Source organism: Canis lupus, chromosome 4 (genome assembly GCF_003254725.2).
Source record: "Canis lupus dingo isolate Sandy chromosome 4, ASM325472v2, whole genome shotgun sequence".
Lineage (NCBI taxonomy): Eukaryota > Metazoa > Chordata > Mammalia > Carnivora > Canidae > Canis > Canis lupus.
Window position 1 is genome coordinate 27,212,728 of NC_064246.1, and position 26,260 is coordinate 27,238,987.

Consider the following 26,260-nt stretch of genomic DNA (forward strand, 5'->3'; position numbering starts at 1 on the left):
GCTTGGGAGCAGGTGGCTGAGGAGAGAAGGATTCAGCTGTCGAAGGGCCAGTTTGAAGGCTGCCTAGGTCCTTAGGGGCTTGCATGCAGGAGACCTCTGCAGGAGCATGTGGTCCCTCTGGCCATGGTGTGGCCCTGAAGGGTTCCCGGGCCCCACAGCTAATGACAGCAGTTCTCTCTCTCATCCACTGTCCATTGTAGACTTGAGCTAGTGCCCACTGACGGTCTCCTTGCACCTGTAGGGGTCTATTTGCACTTGGAGCTGGAAGGGCAATGGAAAGGCAAGCCCATGTCTCTGATGAACTTTGCCTTCATCAGAGAGAGCTCAGCTGTCCTACAGGGATGCAGGGACCTTGCCACCACCACCGCCCACCCCCCTCAAGCCCCCACCCCCACCCCACCCCCCGCAAGACACGAGTACTACAGAAACACAAAGAACACCCGTTGTTTTAGAACACAAATACATAAATTTTTAATCTGCGAAAAATACAAAATGAAACCATGTACAAGTTATGTACAAACCCTTTTTACAAGACAAGAGAGTTATCACTGGTTGTTACAGATGACGGAGTTGGGTAGATCATTTCAGAGCACCAGCATTTATCCTCCCCTCCCATCCTGGTCAGTCAGAGTAATTAATCATAATCAGAATGCCGACAATCAAAAGTTTGAAAGACGGATGAATAAGCCACGCTCTTTTTCCTTCATGAACATGTAGGCTGACCTCTGTGTAAGTGTACTTTTTTTTTTCTTTGTCCACTGAAGAAACACCGAGTGCAGGTCTGGGTGTAAAAGTGGGGAAAGGTTTCTTTTCAGCATCTGGGTGGTGGGATGTGGGCCAGAAGTCTTAGGCAGGATGCGATTGTGCCACCTGGGAATGGAACATTTTTAATTAGGAGTTCCAGGCCGAGTTTGGTTTATGTCTGAAATGTTGCAGTTCTGGTCAAATGTGTCTCAAGCCGTACTTAGCGGAAGGAAGGGAAAGGGAACACGCCGCTCTGGGGCAGCAGGGCTTTGGTTTAGCGTGGAAGTGGGGCTCTGTCAACCTTGTTGGCAGGGATCCCTTCTCTGCTGGCTGCCTCTCACTTTGACCCTGAATCCCGTGTGAGGAAAGCTCTGCTTTGCTCTGGCAGGCGTGTGTCAGTGCCGTGTGTACTTTCTCATCTACGATTCTGAACAGCCAGCCCGGTAATGCTTCCTAAGGCAGGCCCACTGGAGAGCTTTGGTGTCACGTTTGTCCCTGTTCTACTGAATAGCTGGGTGGAGGAGAAGCAGCACAGATGTCCTTCTGTTGGATAGAAGGGGATAAACAGGCCAAAGGAAAACTTTTTAAACTTAAAATCTACCTAGAAATTAGAGTCTGTTTTCAATGGGCCAAAAAAAAGCCTCTCTCCTCCTGCTGCCTGTCCAGAAAAGCCACCAAAGCAAAGTGATTGTCATATTTGTTTTAAGAATGCTGAAACTGAAGCTTCCAGTGTGTGCATTGTTTGGGGGGCGGGTAGGGGAAGACTAATGGGGTGACATGAACAGGTAGAGGAAAGAAGAGGCCCAGCACCTCTTTTGAATCCTTCTCCAGGAAGATGTCGGTAGCCTAGAAGTCCTGCCGACCCTGCATTTCCCATGGCATCCAAAGTAACACATAGCAGCCAACTGATTGCCCAGCCTGAGCCAGGACTCATGACAGGCCCGGGGGATAAAGACAAATAAGCAAAGTTCTTGCCCTTATCAAGTGAGTGCTTTTACTGAGGAGTCATCATCTCCGGTACCCTTCATCTCCAACCTCATAAATGCCTCATCCTTTCTTTCTCAGAGTTTCCCTCTCTTGCTTGACATTTTCCTAGTTCTGGAGTAACCTAGATCTCCTATACCAAGAGTATCTACTTACGGTGTTCCTTCTAGCACCGATAAATATGGCTGTAGCCTTCTAAGAGTCATTTAGGCCAGATGGCCTTCCCGACCTATGCTTCCTCCTTTGGAAGACTCAGTCACGCTCCGTACTTCACAAGTACCTCTGTGGGCCTGACTTCCAAATCCACAGGGATTGCTGGAAGCCTCTTCCCAGATCTACTTGTGCGCTCCTTTTGCCTGCAAGGCCTTCACTTATGGAAAGCTCTCAGCTTCTTCTACTCTGAATGAATCTAATACAACATTGCTCTGGTGCCCGCATTTGCTGGCTCCCCTTCCTGTCTTCCTTTCTTCTTTCCCAATCCTCCACGTGGTTCTTCCCTTGGGGACCATAGTCACTGTTTCTTTCATAAGAACAGTTTCCAGAACCAGTCATTGCCCCAACACCTAATCCACACACCAGTCCTTACAACTAAACTTCTATAACAAGTATGATCCATGACATGTATCTGAGGAAGATAGGTGCTTCCTATGCTATTTTAGACTTGGAAAGTGCACCCTTGAGAACTCCATGCTGCTAAGAAAAACGTCTAGCTTTGCACATGCGCTCCTGATGACTTCCAGGAGAAACTGACATCTCAAAACTTTCAACCTAAAAAATGCACAGGCACTGGTTTCATCACTCTGTTTAAAACTTTTAGTGGCTTTCCATGGCTTTCTAAATCAAGTCTCAACCTCTTGGCTTGCCTCTTAAGACGGTTTATTTCCTAAGGTCTCATCTTAGATTTCTTCAGCTCCCCTGCAGGATTGTGTCACCAGAGACAAAATGGCCTTATGTATTGAAATCACATTCCCACCAATGAGCCATGGCCCATTAAGTCGCCTCTTCCTGGAAAACCTTCATTCTCTATATTTTTCTATAGCCATCTATTTCCCATTGAAATACCTCCAAAGCCCATCAAGCACTATATCACTCTGTATTCTTCCCAACAGATATAATTCAATGCAACCTCTCCTTCTTTTCCACCCAAAGCACTAACTCTTGCCACCACATACTTGTACCTGGATGATGGTACTTGAAACTGCTGCTTATATCATTTTGTTTTTGTTCTTTCTTCCTAGCTCCTAGATGCATTCCTGGCTTGGCTTTTCTTTACATACTTAAGTCTCAGGTCCTTTCTCAAAAAATGAGGCAAAAAGGGAAGATTTGGTATAGAGAGTCTAACTCAACATTCCTCCCCTCAATCTAACCACATGAGGCTGTGGTATAATGCAGCCTCTAACTGGTGTTCTGCTAAAAGGTGGTTGTGTCAGGGTACACAGGCTCGTTTCCCTCATGTGTTCCAAGTGAGCTTGCCAGAGCAATGGCCAATTAGGCTCTGTAGTTCCTTGGGAAATAAAATTAAGGATAAAAGTATCCTCTGAACTGTCTTATTTTATGGCAATTAAAAAAAATAAAAAGAACAACTGGTATCGCATGGGCAACAAGCAACTACAGCAGGCTTCACTTAAGAAAACAATATGGCCATGCTCATACAAACTGGCTGGAAATTGTTTTTAATTACTACTCTCTCATTAATAAACCCAAAAGGTCGTATCACCACTTTATATGACCATGGATTAAAGTGCCATATCATCTCTGTTGGATAGAAAAATGAATGCACTTTGGGAACATAAAGTGAGTAGGGGAGGGGCAGAAAGGAAATTTGCCAGATAAGTTATAAGTGAAATCTCAGCTCCCTTTGCTTTTTAAAGAGGCTGAGGCAAGGCCTAAATAGTAAAGTCTCTTTGAAGGACCACAGTTGTTTTACCACCATTCCAAAAGCCACAAAGAGGAACAGGATAGAGAATAGGCAGACCACAGGGACAGAAGAGATAATGGACAGGTTCTGCAATGGAACACTATGTCCAAGTTGAATGGATTTGCTTGGTCTCCTAACAGTAGGCTCACATTCAAATCAATTGGTTTGGTATTCTTTTTTTCTCCCTCTTCATACCTCTCTTCCTCCTTTTGTTCTTTCCTTCCTTTCTTTCTTTACTGAGGTTTTCATTGAAAATGAAGAATGATAGATCAAAATTAGATAGGAATGTAAGTAATGAAGAAAGAGTGTACTAATGGAAGAAAGGAAATCAAATAAACAGGACAGGAAATGAAGTGAGAAGTTAGACAAGTTGCTTCCTAAAGCCCAGATCCACCTGTGGAAATAAAAATGAGGAAAAATGTCAGGAATCTGGGAGTCAGGAGACTCTAACTACATATTGAAAAGTGGAGATCTGGGTTAGAGATGAAGGGATTGACTGGAACTGAGCTTGGAGCCAAGAAAAAGGGCAGACAGGGCTGAGATGGAGACGTACACCATAGGAACACACAGAAAAATCTGACCCAATGTGACCCAAGAGAACCTGAATTTTGAAATTGCATTTTGAACCTAGGGAGACTCCAAAGTGCAAAGCAGAGGCATGAACCTAGCTTTCACGGGCCCAGGACAGAAACTGCACACCACTCTCAGGAGTATCACTTGGATGCTGCAGCAAGAGAACCATCATCCCAGCACAGGAGAAGATTGCTTCCAATGACTATTCCCACGCCCCTACTCCTAACCTAGCTTATGTCCTCCCAGATCTGAAAGACACCTTAGGACCATTTAGGTGAATCATTCTCATTTACAAATGAGGTCCTTGGGATTCCGAGGGTTTCAGGAACATTCTCAAAGTGCATAGCTAGTTATTTGCAGATATACCTCTTGAATGCTCATATTAAACCACCAGTAAGGAAGTTGCACTCTTTGACTTTCAGCATGAAAATAATCCCCAATTTTCTTCTGCTTTTTCAGTTTCCCCCTTTTTGTACCCTAACCAAATAGTTCTAATTCTCTGTTGTTTTAAGTCTTCAATTAAATTTTGTACAAAATACATCATAAGGTAACCCAAGCTTTGGAAGGAAAGAGCTCTGGGTGTTCCCCAACATGCCTTAGTCACATTTATATGTAAAGTATTTTATATTGGTTCAAGGTGATATTTTGAAATATATAATTGCCTGGATAAAAGTAAAAGTTTTCTTAATAAGAAAGATTATGGTGGTGATGATGTCTTTGTAAATAGGTGCTTTCTGATTTTTAAATACTGTCTTGATGAGTCTTTGATTCCCAAAGCACCCAAGAGTCTTTAGTTTGGATAAGGGCTTTCCTGGAACCCTAAAATGGGATAGGAGATCAGAGTCTTTCAAGACAGATGGTACCAATGATGACCATCATTGGTTTAAGTTTAATTTAGTCAGAAATATGGGTACTGGTCTATCACAGTGGGGTAAAATGATGACCTCTTCCCAGCCAGAGAGATCAACACATAGAAACTAATCAGGAAGCTCTAGGATTGGCTTGAGCCTTTCTGTGGTCTTACAACCTTGTTCTCACATCACTTTTAACTTACCCAGCACCAGTTTTTGCCAAAGGAGCTACCAACCAATCATTTTGCATACTTCGTCAAAAAAAAAAAAGCTTATTTTTATTTTCTGTCTCAGAACAATTTATTGTTGAATTGTTATTGAATTCGTTATCAAAACAGCATGAGCTCGGTCCTCTCCCATAGAGGAAAATAGATTCCTGCCAATTAGTTTTGGGAGTAGCACTTTGTTATAGGAAACTGTCTTAGTTGTTTGATCAAAAGAAAAAAAGAAGTTATCTATCAACAATACTGAAATGGAAAGGAGGAAAGAGAAAAGAAAAAAGAAAAGTTTAGATTTAAATCTCTGGCCATGGTGGTCATGGAGTTTATACTTCTGTTTCAGACTGACTTAGTATGGAAAGATGGGTTTGAGAGGCACAGGACACTGTTTATCTAAGGGAAGATCATTTAGGTGGCCACCATCGCCTGCCAAGGTTACTAAACAGTTCCAACAAATTTGGAAATGGTTATCGGGAAGAAGAGTGAAGAAGAGTCCACCAGGGTTCATGAAGGAAAGAAGAGCGTGGATTGATGTGAATGTACTAAGGTGACCCCAATGCAAAATCATTATGTAGAAGAAGGCCTAGCTTTCAAGAAAGTTGTGAAATCCTAACAAGGGATTCACCCCACAAACCCGATTTACTTCTGTTGGAAACCAGGAAATGTTCATAAGCCTGAATATAGACTGCTGACGTCATTTTAGTCTGCTGTGTAGACTAGTGATTGGTTATAAGTAGTTTTTAAACAATCCAATTGGACATACATTATATTCACAATACTTTTATAGAGCTACTTCTACAAAATGTGACAACAGGGTAACCACAGTCTGACAAGTCACTTCAGGACGGCGCCTACAAGGCGGAAGCACAACTACATTGGCTCTGCAGGAAGTAGACAGAGGTGGAAGCTCATTTTGCCTACACTGGTAATTGGAGTATTTAGTGGACGTATGTTTTCATGGTGATTTCATTGCGTGGCTCTGATTTGATTTGCACTAATATACTAAGTGCCACAGGGTCATGGCCTAAAGAATTAATGGAATAGATATCATGGGACTTTGAGGGGTATTTTGGTAAGTTTGGTTTCTTCAAGTGTCCACAGTTTACATTTTCAAAGAAAAGAAAAATCACTATCACATCCATGCTTCTCCATAGACCCTGATGACTGTATAAAAGATTGATCATTTTTGAAGTTGAAAGATTTGCTAAATCGTTTGGAACGTAACAGTTGCCAGGACGACTGTACACCGAGCATGCAAGCCACAGCAGAGCTCTGAGACTTGGTAATTGTGTCTGATGGCTAGAAAAATCTTTAAGCACAGTTGGAAGTGGCTGAGACATTTGATTTCACTGCTGGTCATTTTCAAAGGACTTTTCTAATAGTCTGTATTGAGGGCATTCATTGTTTTGCTGTTGTCGTTATTATGTTTTACACCGTTGCAGCAAGTTTGTGTGTTTTGTCCCAGCAACTAAAGGAAAGCCTGAAAAAAATAAAATCTGGGCAAAAGTAGTCTCCTTGACCGTGAAAATTTTCTGGCTTTTAAACAAAAACTCAGTGAGAAGAACGAATGCATTATCATATCCTATTGCTAAGTGAAACTATCCACTGGTGTTTACAAACTTTCAGGCTAAAAGCTCTGAGACCTGGGGAGTGGGGAGAAAAGTCCACCAGACCCTTACAGAGTTGAAATTACTGTGCTTGCGTGGGTGGTTTGGACATAGGAAATGAGAAGCATAACAGCATGGAGGAGTCCCCACCATTAGAACAACAAACAGAGCAGTATCTTGTGCGCATCTGGTCCTCAACTTTCACGTCCCAGGCGTGCTCACAACCCTCCTGGCATCGTTAGTTGGCTGGATAAACCTGATCTGGCAATTGTAGAAAAGCTGCAAGAAGGTCTTCCCTTTAAATATACGAACAAAAGGGTGAGAAAAACAGAATGAAAACTAAAACTACAAAAATATGACTTTCAACTGAGAAAATAAATAAGTTTCCATTTATTAAGAGCTGGTGTCGATGTAGCTAAAATACACACCCATCCAGGAAATTCACCTGCCCCCTTTTGTCTTCTTTTATGAATTTACTAAAATACATGTTTACATCATTGGACCATTTTAAAATTGTTTTAATAATCCATTTCCCTTCATTACAATTAACTGTGGTGGTGACCATCATTCTCCTCAAAGGAAAAGAGAAAAAGAAGAGAAATACGCATTAAGGAGTCTGGCCACTTACTCATTTTGATTTTGCATTGTTGAGATATAGGGAAGATATCTGACAATGAGAAAAAAAGAAAAAATATATTTTCTTTCTAATAAATAAAAATAATTTAAAATGCTAGAGGCTATACATGACTATTTTAGTACGTTCATTTATAAATGAAATCATTTTCTTTTCCAAAATACATGGAAGCAATATTCAAGGCAGACAAAGAGAAAGATCTGTCTACTTTATTTTTCTTGCAATTCTCGCTTATCCTAACGTTTCCACCAGTGATTCAGCATGTAAGAGGAAGAAAAGTCACATCACCATTTATGAAGTTTGTCAGGCTTTAAAAAAATAGTTCTGGTCTCCTGGGAGTCAACATTCATCTTCAACTTCTCTGATTGGTGGAATCAAGCTGCTTGTGGATTTATATTGGTTGATCTGGTTAGCCATGTGGGTACTCATGGGCTTGATTTGAATGTTTCTGGGATAGGCATTATCCGGTTCATCTGTAAACCATTTCTTTTCTGCTAAAGGGCAAAACGGATAGAGAACAAGAAGGAGAAATGAGAAGCTTAATTAGTCCTAGGGTAAAGCCTTTGGAAAGTTCATTGAAAAAAAAAAAAAAGCAAAAATGTAATCGATAGAAGCTGACAGTGAATAGTTGCTAAGAGATAGTGCAGTGTAGGGAGAACCACAGGACCTGGGGCAGCTCTGCTGCCTGTGACAAGTGATGACCAATGCACCCATGGGCCTTGGAAGCCCCGTAGGTGGACCTCTCAAAACAAAGAGTGGTTGGAAGAGGAACTCCAGCAATGCTCTCTGGGGTTCCTTTAGTGGCCTGGAAAGCTTTGGTAGGAAGGAGATGCTGAATATACCAAATATTAGGTGTGAACACTGTGCCTGAAGAGAGACTTGCGTGTTCACTGATTTGAGTGGAACGTGAGGGACATTGTCCCTGACACAGAGCCAGCGATCTAGCGTCTTATGCAGGATCTCCTCCTCCCAACCTGTACTTGGCTTTTTTTTTTTCTTTTTTTTTTTTTATAACAGACACACTTGGTTGTATCTCAATATACCACTCTTCTTTGTTTTTCTTTCTTTGTTTGTTTCTTTGTTTCTTTCTTTTCTTTTCTTTTTTTTTTTTTTTGGCAGCCATTTTTGAGGGTCTTAAGCCCACAGATTTTGCTGGGCAATGAGACTAAAAATCAGAACAGTAACCAATATTTTAAGACGATTTTGAGATGGTTTTTATTTCAAGAAAGAAAACTCTGTGTTGGTAGAAAGTTATGAAAAGAATTCCCAGTGGCAGTATCTTAACCGACTATCATAACCCAAGCTGTTGACAAGGGAGCTCGACAAAGTCTTGGCATTTCATTTCCACCCTAAATACAGAGTTGCCTGAGAGAGAAGGCTGAGTCAGAGCGTTGGGGGGGGGGGGGTGAGTTAAGGGGGGGCAAGGAAAGGGCCTAGCATCCTCTCTGCACTTAAGTGCTATTTTACAGGGCTCAGGCCTTGCCCCTGCCTTTTTTCTAGGATTGAAACTTTCTGGGTAATCGGCCTCGTATACAGACATGAATAGACTGGGCAAATAGGACATTCTAATTTGGGAATCGTATTAGTGGCTTAGGAAAAGGAGAGAAAAAGGGGAAAAGCTTCCAGGCACACCCACTGCTCTAGAGACAATGGCCTCTTTTCTGCTATCAGAACAAGTCACAACTGCCTTGTCAGCGGTCCTGGACTGATACGTTCACAAAAATTGCTCACCTGGCTTGACACCTGGCTTGTGTGTGTGTGTGTGTGTGTGTGCGCGCGCGCGCGCGTCTGTCTGTCTGTCTGTCTGATAGGCTAATGATCTATAAATTCAGCATCTGCGATCAGCTTCACAACCGCTCTGCTTGTGTCTCCTCGAGGCGTACTCCGTTGCCGTGTCAAGTCTGAGCCCTCAGCCTAAACACCGTCGGGGGAGCTGGGGTGTCCTTGGTGAGAGCTGCTGGCCCACTACCCTTTGTTCAGCAGCTCAGTTTACACCCAGGACACTACTGTCTCTCGGATCATTCTCCACTCCCCTTTCTCCTGCTCTGGCTCTCTCACCTATTATAATTAAGTTCACTTTGATTTGAACAGATTGGACGATAGGAATTCATAATGCTACATCCTCACAGTGAAGCTAACTGATTAAGTGCTTTAAATTATTCCCCCTGACAGAATGATAAAGTTACAATCTGTTCTGAGATGATCTACAGCTTGCCAGACTCGTACAGCTTCTTTCTACATTCATTTATCTTTTTGTCAAGCGGAGTTTTTTTTTTTTTCCTAAGCTTCAATTCCATAGATCTTTTAAAGTCATCAGCACATCTGAATTATTAATGAGGCTTTAGAGGCAAGGCTCCTGATGGACTGGTTAAAAAAGGTTGTATAGAAATCCAGGACTGTGTACACATCAAAATAATTTCAGCTCCATTTAAAAAACCATTTAGTTCAAGTGTGACATAGATGAACCATTATGCATTTGTGGAAACCAATTTTTTGTGATCTACGATTAAACTAACCTTTCAGAGAGGAGTAGCGTGTGATGGTTATCATGTTTTAAAAGCATTGCCAGGCCGCTGAAACAATTTCAAACTACGACTTTTTCCAATGGTTTATGTGTAAGGATGATTTTCAGAAGAGCTGAACCAGGCATCTGTGCTGTTTGCCTTAGCTGCCCTGGGTTTTGGCTGTGCCCCTGTGGGGACTGATTGTGCAAAGGGATTTAGTGCTAGGTTGGACATGCCAGGTTGGAAAGGAAACTGAACTCCGCTGATGGAAACGGGTAGGTCTTTTGGGCGAAAGACCTAAGACAGCTGCAATTTGCTGAAATTTTTACAACTGCTGCAGAGAATAATTGTTCAGAATTTAGTCTTTACAGTTCAATTCGAAGTTGGCATTTTGACCTTTCGCAGCAGAGAGAATATCAATTTCCTTCTGCTGTCGGTAAGAAAGAGAGCATTATTTCCCCGTTTAAGCTTCGTTCTCTCTTTCCTTCTATGCTTCTTGCCATAGAAGAAAATCTATGCAGAGTAGCACCTGTGTCTTGGCCATTCAGCTCCACACAAGAAGGAGCTGTGTTCAAGCACATCCTGGTGATGAGCTGAGGTTCTCGTTACGCCTGAGGAACAAGCTTTTTAATTTGGGCGCCTGGTCAGATATGAATATATATGTTGTTGGAGACTTGGTTGGGTAGGATGTCGAGGACGTGGAAATATGTTAATGCTCTGAGCACTCCGGTAAAATATCCAGGGGCAGAGGTATTTCACGGAGAGATTCTCCCAAAGGCCATCAGAGGAATGTACACTTTAACGGTCGTCAGCCACTTGTTTCAACAGAGAGTGTGCGGGGTATGATGAAGACACTTGGGTTTATGAATCTCACCTTCCAAAGAAGAAACTGGGCCAATGGGAGGCCACCCCATGGGCCATGAGGAAGAACACTCAGGGAAGGGATTCAAATGGATGCTGAAGTGGTCCAGAAAAAAATCCAGATCCCTGAGTTTATCTCCTCTCCCCACCTCATGCCACAGGCCAGAAAGAGATTTCCAGGAGCTTCGTTTTTGTCCCGAAGATGGGAAGGCGGGGGGATCTGGCTGTGAGGGCCTCCTTGCCGCCAGAGGAAAACCGCTCCAATGGGGGTCGTGTGTGACCCCCCGGATTCGGGAGGGGAGGCTTTGTGGTCTCTGGCAAGTGACTGGTAGGGCGAGATGCAACCTGGACGTGGAGCGCAAGATGCCTCTGAGGGACCTGGCACTGCCCGGGGGGGTGGGGGGCACGGATGGAGCCTGGCCGGGCCCTGAGCTGTGCGGCACTGGCCCACAGGGAGCTGGGGGCTGCCAATGGGGGCAGTGGCCTGGAGGGGGAGGTGGATCTGGGGACTCGCCTGGTGGCGGCTGGCTCCCAGCAGGCCACTACCTAACCAATCGCAGCTACGGATCTTCTGTCAAATGGGCTCGTGGGCAGATCTTCCTCCCGCTGTCACCTGGAGGGAAGGTGCTCAAGCAGGTGCAGCGCTAAGCACAGGCCCAGGCCCAGGTGCAGAAGTGCCCGCACTTTCAAAAGCCACTCTGCCACTTTCTGGCCGGTGGCTCTGAACAAATCTGTCCTGCAGATTCCTTGGAACAGAGGTGCAAGCTGCCCCATTCGGCGGAGCTGGGGGAGGACTGAATGAGTAGGTAAAGTGCTGGCAGGAGTCTGGCGCTAAGGAAGCGCTGGGTGTTAGCCTGTCCTATGACCTTAGCATTTACACGAGCACTCTCTGTACCCGAGGGCTACGTGTGGCTGCACACTGAGATCTAAGGAACATAAACCGGGGTGCTGGCCTGCAGAACGGGGAGCTTGGCATTAGAGATGACCCAGGAGGATTTGCTTGGGTTATCTGCATTGGAAGGAAAGGAGAGAAAGGGGTGGCCCTGCATTCTTTCTGAGGGGTCCAGGGTGGCTACCCTGCTGTGGGGCCTGTATCCTTACAGATACAGATATAGATAACGGCTTTGTGCTCAACAGGTGCCCTACCCCACCCATGGGCCCTCTGCGTCTTCCATCGCTACTTCCATTCCTGAGATAGAAGGGCCCAGGATAAGAGCTAGGACTTCCCCAAGCCACGAGGAGCCTGGAGGAGTGGGGCTGGGGGTGGGGGGGACGACCCCAGACCTGGGCTGTCCTGGCTGCCTGGGCACCTGCAAGCAGGGAAACAGGCTGCGCTGTGAAAACTGAGCCTCTCCGCTGGCTCTGTGGCTTGTCAGTACTGTGGGATTCAGCCTTTTCACGGAACTGCTCCCCAGAGAAGAGTGCATTAAAGGAGAGGCGAGAATACAGCAATGGTATTTGGAATAATTGGCCCTCCTCCTGCTGTCCCACAAGCTGAGGTTTAGAGAATGAAGGTTCCATTTGGAGAGACAACAGCTGAGGACAGGAAGCCCCAACCAGGAGCTGGAGCCTGCAAAGGTAATGCTGTCTGCTTTCCCAGCTCACCTTTCTGGGACGCAGTCTGGCGTTGGCCCTCTGCCCAGCAGACCCCAAGGCCCCCAGAGGGACCCCACCCGTGCATACTGCCGTCTTCCCCCTCCGTGGGCAACGGACGGCTATTTCATAGACATAAAAACCATTCGCACCAGCAGCAAAGCAGCTTCCATTTATGAAAACTGACACTTATTTGCAATCGTCCATCATGACTCAATTTGCCTCTTTTAACCGAAAGTCTAATGCTGCCATTCGCTGGGCAGAGCAAACTGCCCCCTGCTCTGGGCCTTTTCTGGGGCCTTTGCCCAGCTGACACCCCGAGGACAGACTCTTCACTCTTTCCTTTCGGGTGGCAGGGGATAATCCCTCTCACCTCCCTTTACAATAGGTGCCATCTCCTGGTGGGAGACAGGCCACCGGCTTAGTGACAGGTGCCCACAGCCGCTTCTTCGTCGTGTTATGACAAAGCAGGGATGGGTTAAAGAAGCTGGCTGAGACACTGATTTTTACCCTGTCTTGCCCTGAAGTTTCCATACTTTCCTCTTTATCCTTCAGGAGCCTGTTGCTATAGGAACCTGTCAGGTTGATTTAATTGTCTCTGTTGGGATGCACACACCTTTAGGCTTTTCCCATGCTGAAGAAGATCCAGTCAAAGGTTTTTTCTGGTCATCTGAGATCTTGACAATGCTGGAGGGAGGCACAGTCTGTACCTCCGTCTCACCGGACTTCTAAGGCTACCCCCCTCCTCAGGAGCCCTGAGCCTAGCTCGAGAGAGCGCCAATGGCACAGCAGCATAGGGAAGCACCTAGAGGCACTCTTGGATCTTTTTTAAAGATAAGCCAAGGGAGTAAAGATAATTGATAACATGATGAAAGGTCTGAAAATATTTAAGTTCAAGATATTTCAAAAGATTTACTGGGCATTTATTATAAGGTTCCGGGTCACAACCTGTAATATTCATACGGAATTTGAAACTTCTCCCAGTTGTGGTAGGACTCTATGTCCAAGGGTCCAGCTTTCTCTTTATCCATTTGAACTGGCTTCAGGAAGGCCCCTGGGTAGCAGTCCTTAGGGATGTTGATGATTTTACGATCATCCGAGCAAGTTGTTGAGGCTGAGAAGGCTTCACTACACCTCCTGGTCTACCCACTTACTTAAGGTTCAGCCCTTTCAAAACCTAAAGCAAATTGGATTGAATGGCTTACAAATTGCTTCTCTTCTAGAACGGTACAGATAATTGAGTTTCTAGCTGTTGCTCTTTTTAAATGCATATACTTTCTCTTCAAATAATTCTTTTGCTCTCAACCTTTACCTACTTCTTTCTTCTTTCTTTTTCTTTCTTCTTTCTTTCTCTTTTTTCTTTCTTGCTTTCTCTCTCTTTCTCTTTCCTTCTTTTTTCTTTCTCTTTCCATTTCCTTCCTATTCTTTTATTTTTTCAGGGGAGCAGGAAGGGGAGAGACATAATGCGAGAACTTTGTGTGCTTCCTTCCTAAAAGAGGCTGAAAGGGGAATGGGGAAGTTTGGAGTCACATGGAAAACAAGGGAGGAGACTTTGTTCTATTGAGGGCAAGTAAAACATAGTAGTTTCAGCTAATGGAATAGAGGTCATAATGATTACCTTTTCATCATTGAATGTATCATTAGCCAAATGCTACAGTCAACTCTCAGTTGTGTGCCTAAAGTCCCGGGAAAATCCCAAAGTTTCATCTCATGTCACAGTCTGTTCCCACCCTGTTCCTGTCACAACATCATCTCATCAGAGCTGCTGACAGATTGTATATAAAACGCGTTTTGGCATCACTTCTCTCTATCTGCCCAATCTCTGGTTGGGATGTAACAAATGCCTGAAAGGCAGGCGGCAGGAGAGACTTGGATGACGCAGAGCCTGAGTCGTGAGGCCCCGGATAACCGGGCTTGCTCTAGGAGTTGAGACACATAACTGAACAGTTTTAATTTGGGGGCCTATTGATCAAACATAAAGGAGACCAATGCTTTTGTCATTAATAAACCTCCTGGTCTACATTAAAAGGAGGATAAAATATGAACCGAGAAGCAGGTTTGCCAAATGGAATGGCTGCAAATGTTTTCCAGCAAAGTTTATCACCTGGCATCATACTCTGATTTAGTAGGTCTTGCCAAGATAAACACAGAAATGTGGACAGACTGATGGGGGACTGGGTTGGGGTGGTGGTAATGGGGAGGGGGAGTGGAGGAAGCTGGGTTTCTTGATGGGAAAATGCTTTTGGACTTGGAGCAAGGTACCAAGGTGGGCAGGGAGGCCACGTGCAGATTTAAAGGCAAGCCAGATGGAGAGAAGTTCCCCCCAAATTACCCAACCCCAAAACCAAGAACACCAAAACAAACTCTAAGGGATCTAGCAGTAGCAGCAGCACAGCCTCATCGCGCTGAGCAATTTAGAAAGTGAAGGAAGGAGGAGAAGTAGGGAAGGAAGAGGAGGGAAAAGGGGAGGAAAAAAAAAAAGCAAAACAAACTAAATAAAACCACAAACAGAACAATATAAATAAAAATAAACAAACCAATAACAGAATAAAATTTGTAACTCCTTTTTTTTTAATTTCACAAAAGTTTTCACAAGGACAACGTTATAGAAGAAAACCCCCAGCAGTGGCTAGGTCATGCAGAACCATTAATTGTCATACCTTGGCCCATTCTATTCATCCTTGTTGCACTTTAGAGAGAGAAGTAAGCTATGTGAGTTTTACAATGCTTTTAAACTGTCATATTTCCTGTTGAGCACTTTAACTGGCACATTCTTATAGGTATAAATGTTCTATGGGCACAACTTGATAACCTCCTTTGCAAAGAATGCATGAAAAGCTCTTCATGATCCCAAACTGGGGTCTATGTGTGTGTATATATATATATATATATATACACACACACACATATATACATATAGTATACATATATATGTGTGTGTATATATATAGAGATATATATAGTTCTATATAAAAAGATAGATAATTATACATAATATAGAAATTGATATATAGGGACAAAAATAATTTGAAAAAATTCTTCCACTCATCGGGCTTTTTAATATACATGTATACATTTTTCCCCCACCCCATTCCTGGTCTGAATACTGCACTGCCCTGTCTTTGGTATGGGGGGCAGAGGTTCAGACTGAGCCTCACCACTCTGTCAGTAAAAGTGCTTGTCAACTCACACAGCAAGCAAACCTCCAAAACTATCATGCTTGGGGGGAAAGGGGATCCGAAATCTAAACTCAAAGCATTCACCATAAAAACACATTTTTAGAGATGGTATAGCTGTGGCACCTTTCTCCTCCCCTCCACCCCTATTCGGCTCGATAGAATTTTTTAAAGGAGACATTTCAAATAGGTATACACCAGCCCAGGGCTAGTCCACAAGCACAAGAATTTGGTTGTGGTGGAGTCTGCCGATTTGTAGGAACTACTGCACTGCCTAAAGCCTGATTCGCATGCATAAGACATCTGACAACTGGATATTGAAAAAGGGATTCTTCTACCTTTCCTCTCATGCTTACTAACTTAAAAAAGAAGAAGAAGAAGAAGAAGAAGAAGAAGAAGAAGAAGAAGAAGAAGAAGAAGAAGAAGAAGAAGAAGAAGAAGAAGAAGAAGGAAAACAGAAGAAAAAAATAATTGTACCAAAATGTGTTTGGCTTACTGTTGCACGCTTCTTCTCCCCACCCCGTGACGACAAGGAGCGGTTCGCCGTAGTTGTCATTCGCCTTCCTAAGTGAATTGGCTATGTTCAAGAAACTGGGGAGGAGGAATTTTTCCACCAGCTCTCAGCTTTGGGACAGCCAGCACCATGCAGCTGTGCCAGCAGTTTGGGGTGGTAGCTGGCTTTTGTCTTTGTTGAGTCAACTGTGGCTCGATCCCCCTACCTTCTGATTTATTTAGCATGTCGGCTCCTAGAAAAACATGCTCTGCTGCTGGGTTTATCTTCCTCACACTCTACCACGGCCCCAGCCCTTGCTCCTACCTGGCATTGGGGCCCTAGCTAATCAAACAAAGGGGAGTTAAAAAGGTCCCCTGAGAATGCATGGAAAAATACTCGCTCTTTCCTGAGCATTATTTATTCTGTACATAAGGTAAGTAATTCACCTTTTAAAAGATGTAAAAGTCCCAGGAAGGCAGTTTTTAATGACTTACATCTGATATTTATGATACATATGGCTTTTCATCCCAAATGTCAAAAGTGAAAGAAAAAAAATAGCTAGTCATATGGCATAAGGAGACAGAATAACAATTTAATATGCAATCAAACCTCTGTTCATTTAGATTAAATGACTAGAATTTGATACATCCACGAATAGGACACTATTCTTTCCTCCACAGTAAGGGTAGAAATGTTCATAGGAACTCCCAGAGGAAGCTAGCTAGCTCTGAGACAAAAAAGGCCTTGGTGAGTAAAAAAAAAATTGCGCATGTTCTGTTATAAAAGCAGGTGCTTAATAATCATCTACGCAAATGGCAAAAGCCTTTTAAATGCTTTGTGAGACTTCAGCCCAGAGAGTGGAAAAACAATCGATATGTTTTTGTTGCTTTTTGGTTGCTCGTTTCAAATACATGTGTATGTATATATGAGAAAAAAGAAAAAGAAAGGAAGAAAGGAAAACAATAACAAAACCAAAACCCGGAGCACCCTGATAATCCTGATAAATCAGAACAAACTTTTCTTCTACATTAACTAAACTTGCTTTGCATAACTGACATCGATCACAAGGGCTCTCTCCTACTCTGCAAACTCCTTCCTGCAGTGAGCTATTTATGTCTGGAGCATGCCTTTGGGTTATTTTTCCCCTAGAATCATAAATAACTTTTGGTCCTTCTGCTTATTTGCTGTTGTGCTCAAGGGTTTTATGGTGGTGAAATAAAAATGACAACCACATGCACACTATCATACATATGCAAATATGTGTAAAAAAAAGGGAGGAGACTACAGGGGCAAAGGGGGAAAGTTACTGTTGGAAACACCCACTGGGGAACATGAGTGGCGGATACAGTTTCACACACGGTGGCAGTGGATACACATATCAGAGGCGCTCTTCCTGCACGTACTTCTGTTTGTCTCGGGACTCCCGGGACTTGGGTCGGTTCTGTCGGTTTGCCGTGGACGGGATGGAGTGCACGGAGGAGCTCTTCTTGCTGGAGGACTGGGACGAGTGGGAGGAATGGGAGAGGCTGGCCCGGGACTGGCCGGCGTTGTGGTCAAACTGCATCAAGCAGAAGATCAGGTCTGTCGGCACGAGCTCAAACTCGTAAGGGGGGTTGGTGATGACATACCTGGGCAGGAAAGCAAAGGGGTCACAGGTGAGGATAACTGCGGGCATAGTTCACCTGTCTCTGAACCTATAGGATCCTCTGGTCTTGCAGAGGACCTGGAAGATGGGCTTCTAGCTGGTTCAAGGCCCTAAGTATTATCTTCCAAGCTGATGCTCGGGACAGGAGGCCAGACACGAGCCCCGGCAGAGATGCAGAATTAGTGCCGGTGATGGGAGAACAAAACCGCGCTTCCTATGGCCTATGAGCCCCTTTCCATTCACTATCAAGTTCACTTCTGATCCTGAGTAGCCCAAATGCATGCAGGAGGTTCATGGACTGTACTGCACCTTTCATTCTAGAGTGTTCTGAACAATCCCAGACACATATCGCAGGGTCTTTGTTTCCCATGATCTCACTTCTTAGTCCTTTCTCACTCTTTACCATTTAGAAAATCAACTCTGGTGGGGATTTTTCTAAATGAAAGAAGAAAAAGGACCTCCCTGCCTCTGTCTATGCTAGCCTTCCTTTAACTGTTCCCAATTCCATCCGGTTAACACCAGACACTTAAAAAAAAAAAAAAATCACTGTTTCTTCCATAGTAGTACATGTCAAGGTGGGTCCTAAGCCAGACATACCAACATCACCTGGGAACTTAAAATGCAAATTCTTAAGCAACTTCACTCTAGATCTATGGAGTCAGATGCACTGGGGGTGGGGTCCAGTGATTTGTGTTTGGACAAACTGTGCAAGTGATTCTCCAGCCTCGCTAAACTTTGAGAACTCGCTGGTTCTCAAAGCAATTCATCTCAACTCTGGCTATACCCTATATCTCTGTGCATTAAAAAATTATCTATGTTTTCAATCTAGACCAACTAAGTCAGAGAAATAAGAATATTTTTACAAAGCTGGTGATTCTGATGTGCAAACAGAGCTGAGAAATATTCAACTCTATAGCATTGTTTCTTGAGGTATATCATGCAAACACACTGGTTTTGGTAATTCTATAATGCACTTTTAATTTGCGGCTGCTATGAATTTATTTTAATGCAATTAGAAAAATATAACTAGTACACATAAACTGCTATTTTTTTCTGCTTAAGGTGATAATACATGATTTTCTCAAAGTAAATATATAAAAGTTTAAAAAGTAAGTCCAGGGATCCCTGGATGGCGCAGCAGTTTGGCGCCTGCCTTTGGCCCAGGGCGCGATCCTGGAGACCCTGGATCAAATCCCACGTCGGGCTCCCGGTGCATGGAGCCTGCTCCTCCCTCTGCCTGTGTCTCTGCCTCTCTCTCTCTCTCTCTCTCTCTGTGACTATCATAAATAAATAAAAATTAAAAAAATAAAAAGTAAGTCCATTAAAATATATTTAGTAAAAATATGGGCATCTAGGATATGGCAAAGGAACCATCTATCTTAAACACTAGCAATATGAAATATCTATTACTACCAACAGAATAATCCCTGCAGCTGGATTTTAGAGGAGACACTCCTATTCAGCAACTAATCTATAAAACTTGAATTCTTTACAGCTTCTATGGGTAATTAAAGAAAAACATCTCCCATGACCTCCAAACTCAGTGTTGGATTTAATGTGGGTAGAGTCATTTGCATGTTGAGAGCATATACATGGACCTCTGCCTGTACAGTGGGGGATAGGAGAGGATATTTCTGTCTCTGCATTTGGGTTGGGTTAGCAGCGTGGAAATATACTCACCTCTTCGTGCATTGGCTGGGGGTGCTGAGGTGAGCATCTCTCAGCCGGTAAATTCCAAAACAAAGCATATTATATGTTTTCAGAGCTTTGCAGAACAGATCACCATAACAACCACCATCCTGGGAGACAAGAAAAGAACAGAGAGCAACACTTTTATTTGTCTGGAAGTAGAGGTCCAGGGGGGAACAGAGCCTTCTCATGAAAGCTTGTTTTGGGGTCTCCTGAATTGGAGGGTCTGTTCCAAAGGACCAAGGATAAAGAAGTCACTGTGATTAACTGCCTCCATCCAATACTGGTAATTTTCAGGGATCAGATAATGATGGGGTTCTCCTCTGGTTCTCTCCAGTTTTCTATCTGTAGCAATGAGAACCCTAAAGAGAGTGTGACTCTCCCTCATTTGAAGTGAGGGTGTAAAGCCCGAAGGTCTCAGATGCATGTTTGGCTGAGAAGAAACCAGCTTTGCGAAATGGTGATTATGTTTAGCCCCAGCTCGGCTGTAATCACTGTGATCTGACCGTGTTGTCAAAACTGCTCGAGTGATAATTAAAATCACTGCTAGGAGAAAAGACCCCACCAGGTACTATGGTGACAGACTCTTTCAGGGAAAGGACTGTGTGAAAAGCACAATTTACAGACCTCAGAGATGGCACTGGTGGAAGAGAATGTGTTTCCCCAGGAGGCTGAGAGCTGTAGGCTGAATAAGTGGGATTCACAGTCCCTAATCAGTTCACGGTCACCTTCCAAGGGTCTGGGGCCTGATGTGGAATGTGAAAGCAAATCCGTGCACTTGGAAATGCTGGTTTCATGCAGCCAGGTGAATTCAGGTGGGCGTTAGTACAGGAAGGGCCCTGAAGAATGGCTTCTTTGGGAATAAGAGGCTGCCTTTGTCCTTCCTGTCATTGGAATTTCCACATGTGCATTGTATGACAAAACACAAATGGGGCCAAATCTTACTGATATTTAAAGTCTTTATCCTTTTAAAGTGCATAAGTGCATAAGTCAATGATAGATGAAAGGGGACACTAGCTATGGAAGCCACCTTTCAAAAAAACCCAGTCTAACAAAGGTACTTGCCCATAACCACACCAAAATATGGTGCAAGTCAACATCAGGGTTTCAGAAGAAATAGAGACAGTGACCCTTTCCCTGGGCAACACTACTGTTTGTGCAATAGCTTTATTGGTTCCCAAGACTTGTGGCTCTCCACCCCTTGAACAGATCTGTGGAGGTGGTAGGGCCATGAATAAGGGTCAAGAGTGCATACTTTTGCTAAAGTACGTGAACCCAGCTGGTGCATGGGGCCCAAAGGGAGGCACTGGTCATACCCTCTGTGGCAGGGAAAGCATGAGGAAGAGTGACTGGGTCCAGCCTCAGAAATGTGAGGGCCTAGATCTGGAATTAGGGACATTAAAGGATCCACATGAGATGCTATTTGTTTGACCAGTGGCTCTAGATGTATGTAACTACCAGTGGTGTTTAAAAACTTCCAAGGCCACAGTCATACCTAGATATAAAAACTTAGAATCCCAGGAATTGGGCATGGCCATCAATGGTTTTTAAAAGCTCCTCATGTGCTATGAACGTGCCTTTGGGGTGAAGTAGCCCTGAGGCATGCCAAGACTGTGTGGAAAGGGGATCCCCGCCTTGGTTGCATGCTCTAATCACCTGATGCCTCCTAGCTCATGGTAGGAGTTTCCCAAGGGAGTAAGTCCACAGGCTCTGAAGCCAGCATTCCTGGTGCAAATTCCTGATTGGGACAATCCTCAGTCTTTCTGAGCCTCAGTTTCCTTAGAGTATGTCAAAGGATTGCCATTGGAATAAAAATGAATGACTAGGTAAAGCATAGTGCCTGCTATGCAATAAACCATAAACATCATAGTTATTTTACCACAGAAGACAGAAAAGACAGGTGCCTAGCTCCTCACTGTCTGGCACCCAGTTCACTCAGGCCAAGCTATTCCTAACCAGCGGGTTCTGCTCCATGGACTTACCCCCAAGTCCGCAAAGGGCCCATCCAGTAGCGCTAACTGGGCCACACGGCAGCGGTCCCTATTGGCCAGCGTCTGGGGGGTGCTGTAGCCCCCTCGAAGTGCATTCTCCTCAGCAATCAGAGCCTCCAACTCTGGTGTGGCTCCTCCGGTCACCAGGGTCCGGATGAGGGTAAGGATATTGTCATTGAAGTATGTCTGGGGAGAGAGTTGGGGGAAAAAAGTCCTTTAAGCAAACACCCTAAAGTCACGACAACAGACATCCAAATTACAACTTTCCTTGGTATCTCCTGTTTAAAGTTTTGGCCTTTCTTTTCAAATAATTTTATGTGGGAAGTGAAAAGACAGCAGCCTCAATTATTCCATTCTTCTCTCTCCTACTTGGTTCTTCCAGGAGAGTCTGACTTTTAAAAACCAATTCAGGGAACTTTCATTAAAGGGCTGAAGTCTAAACGGCTGGTGTTTACTATAATTGGTGTTAGTAGAGATGCAAATACTGCTTCCCCTCCTTAAGTCCCACATGTCTACTGAGAGACTTTGGACTTGTGACACAAAATGCAGCCTGCCCAGGCTGCTAATCCAAGTACGACTACCTCTGAGGTCCTGTCAGCCTCTGCCAGGATGTCGCCTTCCCCAAAATGGTAAAACTTCCTTCGGCATTGGAAAGGGATGCCGAGAGTGTCATTAAGGCCACATGTCACCAATTTATTTTATTACGTGCTTTGATGATAATCTAACTCAGAAGTCTCTATCAATTAAATATGTCAGATAAAATAATGAGGAGGAGGATGTCCTGGTACGTGCACTTTTGGTTTTATTTTTTTAAGTGATCTCAATATAGCATATTAGAAAAGTTTCCCTCTGAGGCAAATATAGCATATTAGAGAAGTTTCCCTCTATGTGTACATTTGTCTCACACCTGAAACATAACAGACCTGTCAGGAACAAAACAATGGGAGTTTAAAAATATTAATAGGGTGTCAAATAAAAGAGCTCAAAAAGACACTTGTCACCCAGACTAATTTGAGAAAAATCTCAAGTAAGAGTCTATGTTCCATTTTCCAGGGTAAGAAGAAATCAAGCAGGCAAAATGAAATGAAACCAGAGTTTGCCTGTGGCTTCTGAGGGCGTATGGACTTTGGGGAGTCGGTTAGGAAACACAGCTGCATTTCACCCCAGCATTTTCTCAGATAGTTTACCTGGCAAAATGTAGTGGGGAATAAACCAGGTAAGGATGAGTTCTCTCATCCTGTGTAGCCATCACTAGTTCTTTGTCTCAGGGGTTGACTACTCAGTCTAGGCTTTGATCTTCTTAACCGTAAAATAAGCACAGTCATTAAGATCAAGTTCATATGCAAAGAATTCCATGAGAACTTCTGGGACACCTGGGTGGCTCAGTGGTTGAGCAGCTGCCCAAATTGGCTCAGGTTGTGACCCCTGGGTCCTGGGATTGAGTTCTGCATCAGGCTCTCTGCAGGGAGCCTGCTTCTCCCTCTCCCTGTGTCTTTGCCTCTCTGTGTGTGTGTGTCTCTCATAAATAAGTAAATAAAATCTTTAAAAAAAAGGAAAAAAAGAATTCCATGAGGACTTCAGAGTTCAGATGATAGCTGCTCATGGATGAGGCAAGATTCACTTTCCTCATTGAAATACTGGTGAAACACCCAAAGTGATAGAACATTCCAACAGCAAAGGAGACTAGGAATGTTACCGAGAAGGATTCAGACCCTAAGGAGAATGAAGGTATCCTCCACCAGAGCTCAGATGTGCCCTGAGGCACAGAAGCAGCACAAGGACAAGTACTGGACGAACTGCTGCTGGCCTGGACATGGATAAGACTGAGTCAGGCGGTGGATGTAATGCTGGCTTCACCTCTCAGAAGCTGTGTGACCCTGGAAAGTTATTTGTCATTTTTGTGCTTCAGTTTTGTTATCTGTAAAATGTAATAACAGAGTGGTTAAAAGGAAAACAGAACTAACACACTTGAGCCACGTAGAACAGTGCTTGGTGCACAGCAAGTGCTGACAGATACTTCCAGCCTGGTATCAGAGACTCAGAGCTTTTGCTAGGGAGAGGAACAGTCCTCTCATCCTCAGCCTTTCCTTTAAAAAAAAAAAAAAATCCTTGATGTTTGGGGTGAAGGGTGGGCAAACCAAAGCCATGTATTTCACCCTTGAGTTTGTACTTCTCAGTCTGCCTCCATTGGAAGACCCTGTTTGGACTCAGGAATGACAGGGCAAAGGTCGCCAGTACACTGTATCCTGGGATGGGGCAGGAGTAGCGAGAGGAGCCTCTGGAGGTATGTTCCTGTTCTGGGGCACATCTACAAGCATTTCCAACGTTTTCCATTTCCAGATCCTCTTCGCTACAGTCAGATAACACATCATGAGAAGCAGGAGACTCCTCCCTAGCCCTGTGGCACATTAAATATGTGAGTGCTGGGCATGGAAACGTGACAAGGACCTTTGTGCTCTAATTACCCATTTAGATCAAGACCAAGGGGAGGAATTTAACAGCTTGCCAAGTGGGCACAGAATAGTCATGACCTTGTACACTGAACTCTGTTTTTCAGTACAGAGAAATAAAAAGAGCCAGTATAAATATTTTTTATAAGGGAACCATAGTATTTAAGATATAAAGGAAAAGCATCATTTTGCATCATTTTGACTGATTAGTTACTGGAAGAAGTAGAAGAAAAAATTAGAAGCATCTGTTTTGGAATCAAATAAAATTTTTCAAAATATTGTGTCTATAAGAAGTAAAAGATGAGACTATAAGAAAGCTGACTTCATACAACTCACCCATTTTTTATGCAAGATATTAAAATTAAAATGGATGTGATTAGAGATAACTAAAAGAATCCAATATGCTTTCATGATAAACACATTCAACAAACTAGGAATAAAGGGGAATTTCTTTAGCCTGATAAAGGGCATGTATCAAAAACCCAAAGTTAACAGCAGACTTAGTGAAAGACTGAATGCTTTCCCCTTAGAATCAGCAACAAAACAAGGAAGTCTGCTCTCACCATTTCTATTTCAACACAGCACTGAGGGCTCTAGCCAAGGCTAGAAAGAAATGACTATCCATATCAGAAAGAAAGAAGTACAGAGAACATGATGTTATATATAGAAAATTCTAAGTTATCTATTAAAATTCAATTATAGATATAAATGTGTTCAGCAAGTTTGCAAGTACAAAATCAATATACAAAAATATTATTTATATACCTACACACTTGCAATGAACAATACAAGAATAAAATTAAGAAATTCCTTTTATAATAGCATCACTAAGAAGAACTACTTAAGAAGAGATTTAACCAAGGAAGTACAAGACTGGTACACTTAAAACTACAAAATATTGTTGAAAGATATTAAAGAGAATCTAAATAATAGAAAGGTATCTCATCTTTATGGATTGGAAGTCTTAATATTATTAAGACAGTAGTATTCCCCCAAACAACATACAGATTCAGTACGATCTCTGTCAAAACCCCCAAAACCATATAGACATGGAAAAGCTAATTCCAAAATTCATATGAAGGGTGCCTGAGTGTCTCAGTTGGTTAAGTATCTGCCTTTAGCTCAGGTCATGATCTCAGGGTCCTGGGATCCAGCTCTGTGTTGCACTCCCTGCTGAGCAGAGAGTCTGCTTCTCCCTCTCCCTCCTCTCCTCCCTCTGCTTGTGCTCTCTCTCTCTTTCAAATAAATAAATAAAATCTCTTAAAAAATAAAAACAAAATAAAATTCATATAAAATTGCAAGCCCAGGGTAGCCCAGGTGGCTCAGTGGTTTAGTGCTGCCTTCAGTCCAGGGTGTGATCCTGGAGACCCGGGATCAAGTCCCATGTTGGGCTCCCTGCATGGGGCCTGCTTCTCTCTCTGCCTGTGTCTCTGCCTCTCTCTCTCTCTCTGTGTCTTTCATGAAAAAATAAAATCTAAAAAAAAATTGAGGCACTCCAAATAACCCAGCAATCTAAAATAGATGAAGTTGGAGGACTCATACTTCTTGATGTCAAAACACACTACAATGCTACTATAATCAAGACAGTGTAATATTGACATAAGGACAGACATGGAACTGAACTGACAGTCCAGAAAGAAACTCATATGCATTTGGTCAATTGATTTTGGCAACGGTGCCAAGATCATTCCATAGAGAAAGAAGATAGTCTCTTAAACAAATGAAGCTATAATTCTTAGACTTCTACATTCAGAAGAATAAAGTTGGACCCCTACCTCACACCATATGCAAAAATTAATTCAAAATAGATCAAAGATCTAAATGTAAGAGCTAAAACTATGAAACAGGAGAAAACATAGGGTAAATTGTCATAACCTTTGATTTGAAAATGGATTCTTAAATATGATACACAAAGCAACCCCCTTTATATCTGATAAAGTCTAGTATCCAGAATATATACGTATAATATACATATATAGTCTTCTTTTTATTTATTTATTCATGAGAGACACAGAGAGAGAGAGAGAGAGAGAGAGAGAGAAAGAGAGGCAGAGACACAGGCAGAGGGAGAAGCAGGCTCCATACCGAGAGCCCGATGTGAGACTCGATCCTGGGTCTCCAGGATCATGCTCCAGGCCAAAGGCAGTGCTAAACCGCTGAGCCACCCAGGCTGCCCCATATATAATCTTATGTAAGATTTTATATATATCTTTTATATACATATATAAAATCTTACAACCCAACAACATAAATACAAATAACCCAGTTTTAAAAATGGACAAAAAACTTAAATCAACATCTCTCAAAAAAAAAAGATATACAAATGGCC

At 43.3% G+C, this 26,260-nt stretch overlaps 1 protein-coding gene across 22 annotated transcripts in view; it reads right to left on the reverse strand.

Moving 5' to 3' along the window:
* Positions 1-443: 443 nt before the first annotated feature.
* Positions 444-26,260, reverse strand: part of KCNMA1 (potassium calcium-activated channel subfamily M alpha 1) — a 717,863-nt gene continuing 692,046 nt past the window's right edge. For 6 of the 22 annotated variants that reach the window (XM_049109051.1, XM_049109052.1, XM_049109053.1 and 3 more), the window contains 5 exons: positions 21,473-21,667; positions 19,482-19,600; positions 17,560-17,784; positions 15,148-15,176; positions 444-8,023 (listed from right to left, as the gene is read on the reverse strand). In XM_049109051.1, the coding sequence (XP_048965008.1) occupies positions 7,869-8,023; positions 15,148-15,176; positions 17,560-17,784; positions 19,482-19,600; positions 21,473-21,667 (723 nt within the window). In that variant the 3' untranslated portion in view covers positions 444-7,868. Of the gene's footprint in view, positions 8,024-15,035; positions 17,785-19,481; positions 19,601-21,472; positions 21,668-26,260 lie in introns of those variants that run through there. The other 16 variants (XM_035714876.2, XM_049109057.1, XM_025435317.3 and 13 more) reach the window with 4 other exon arrangements.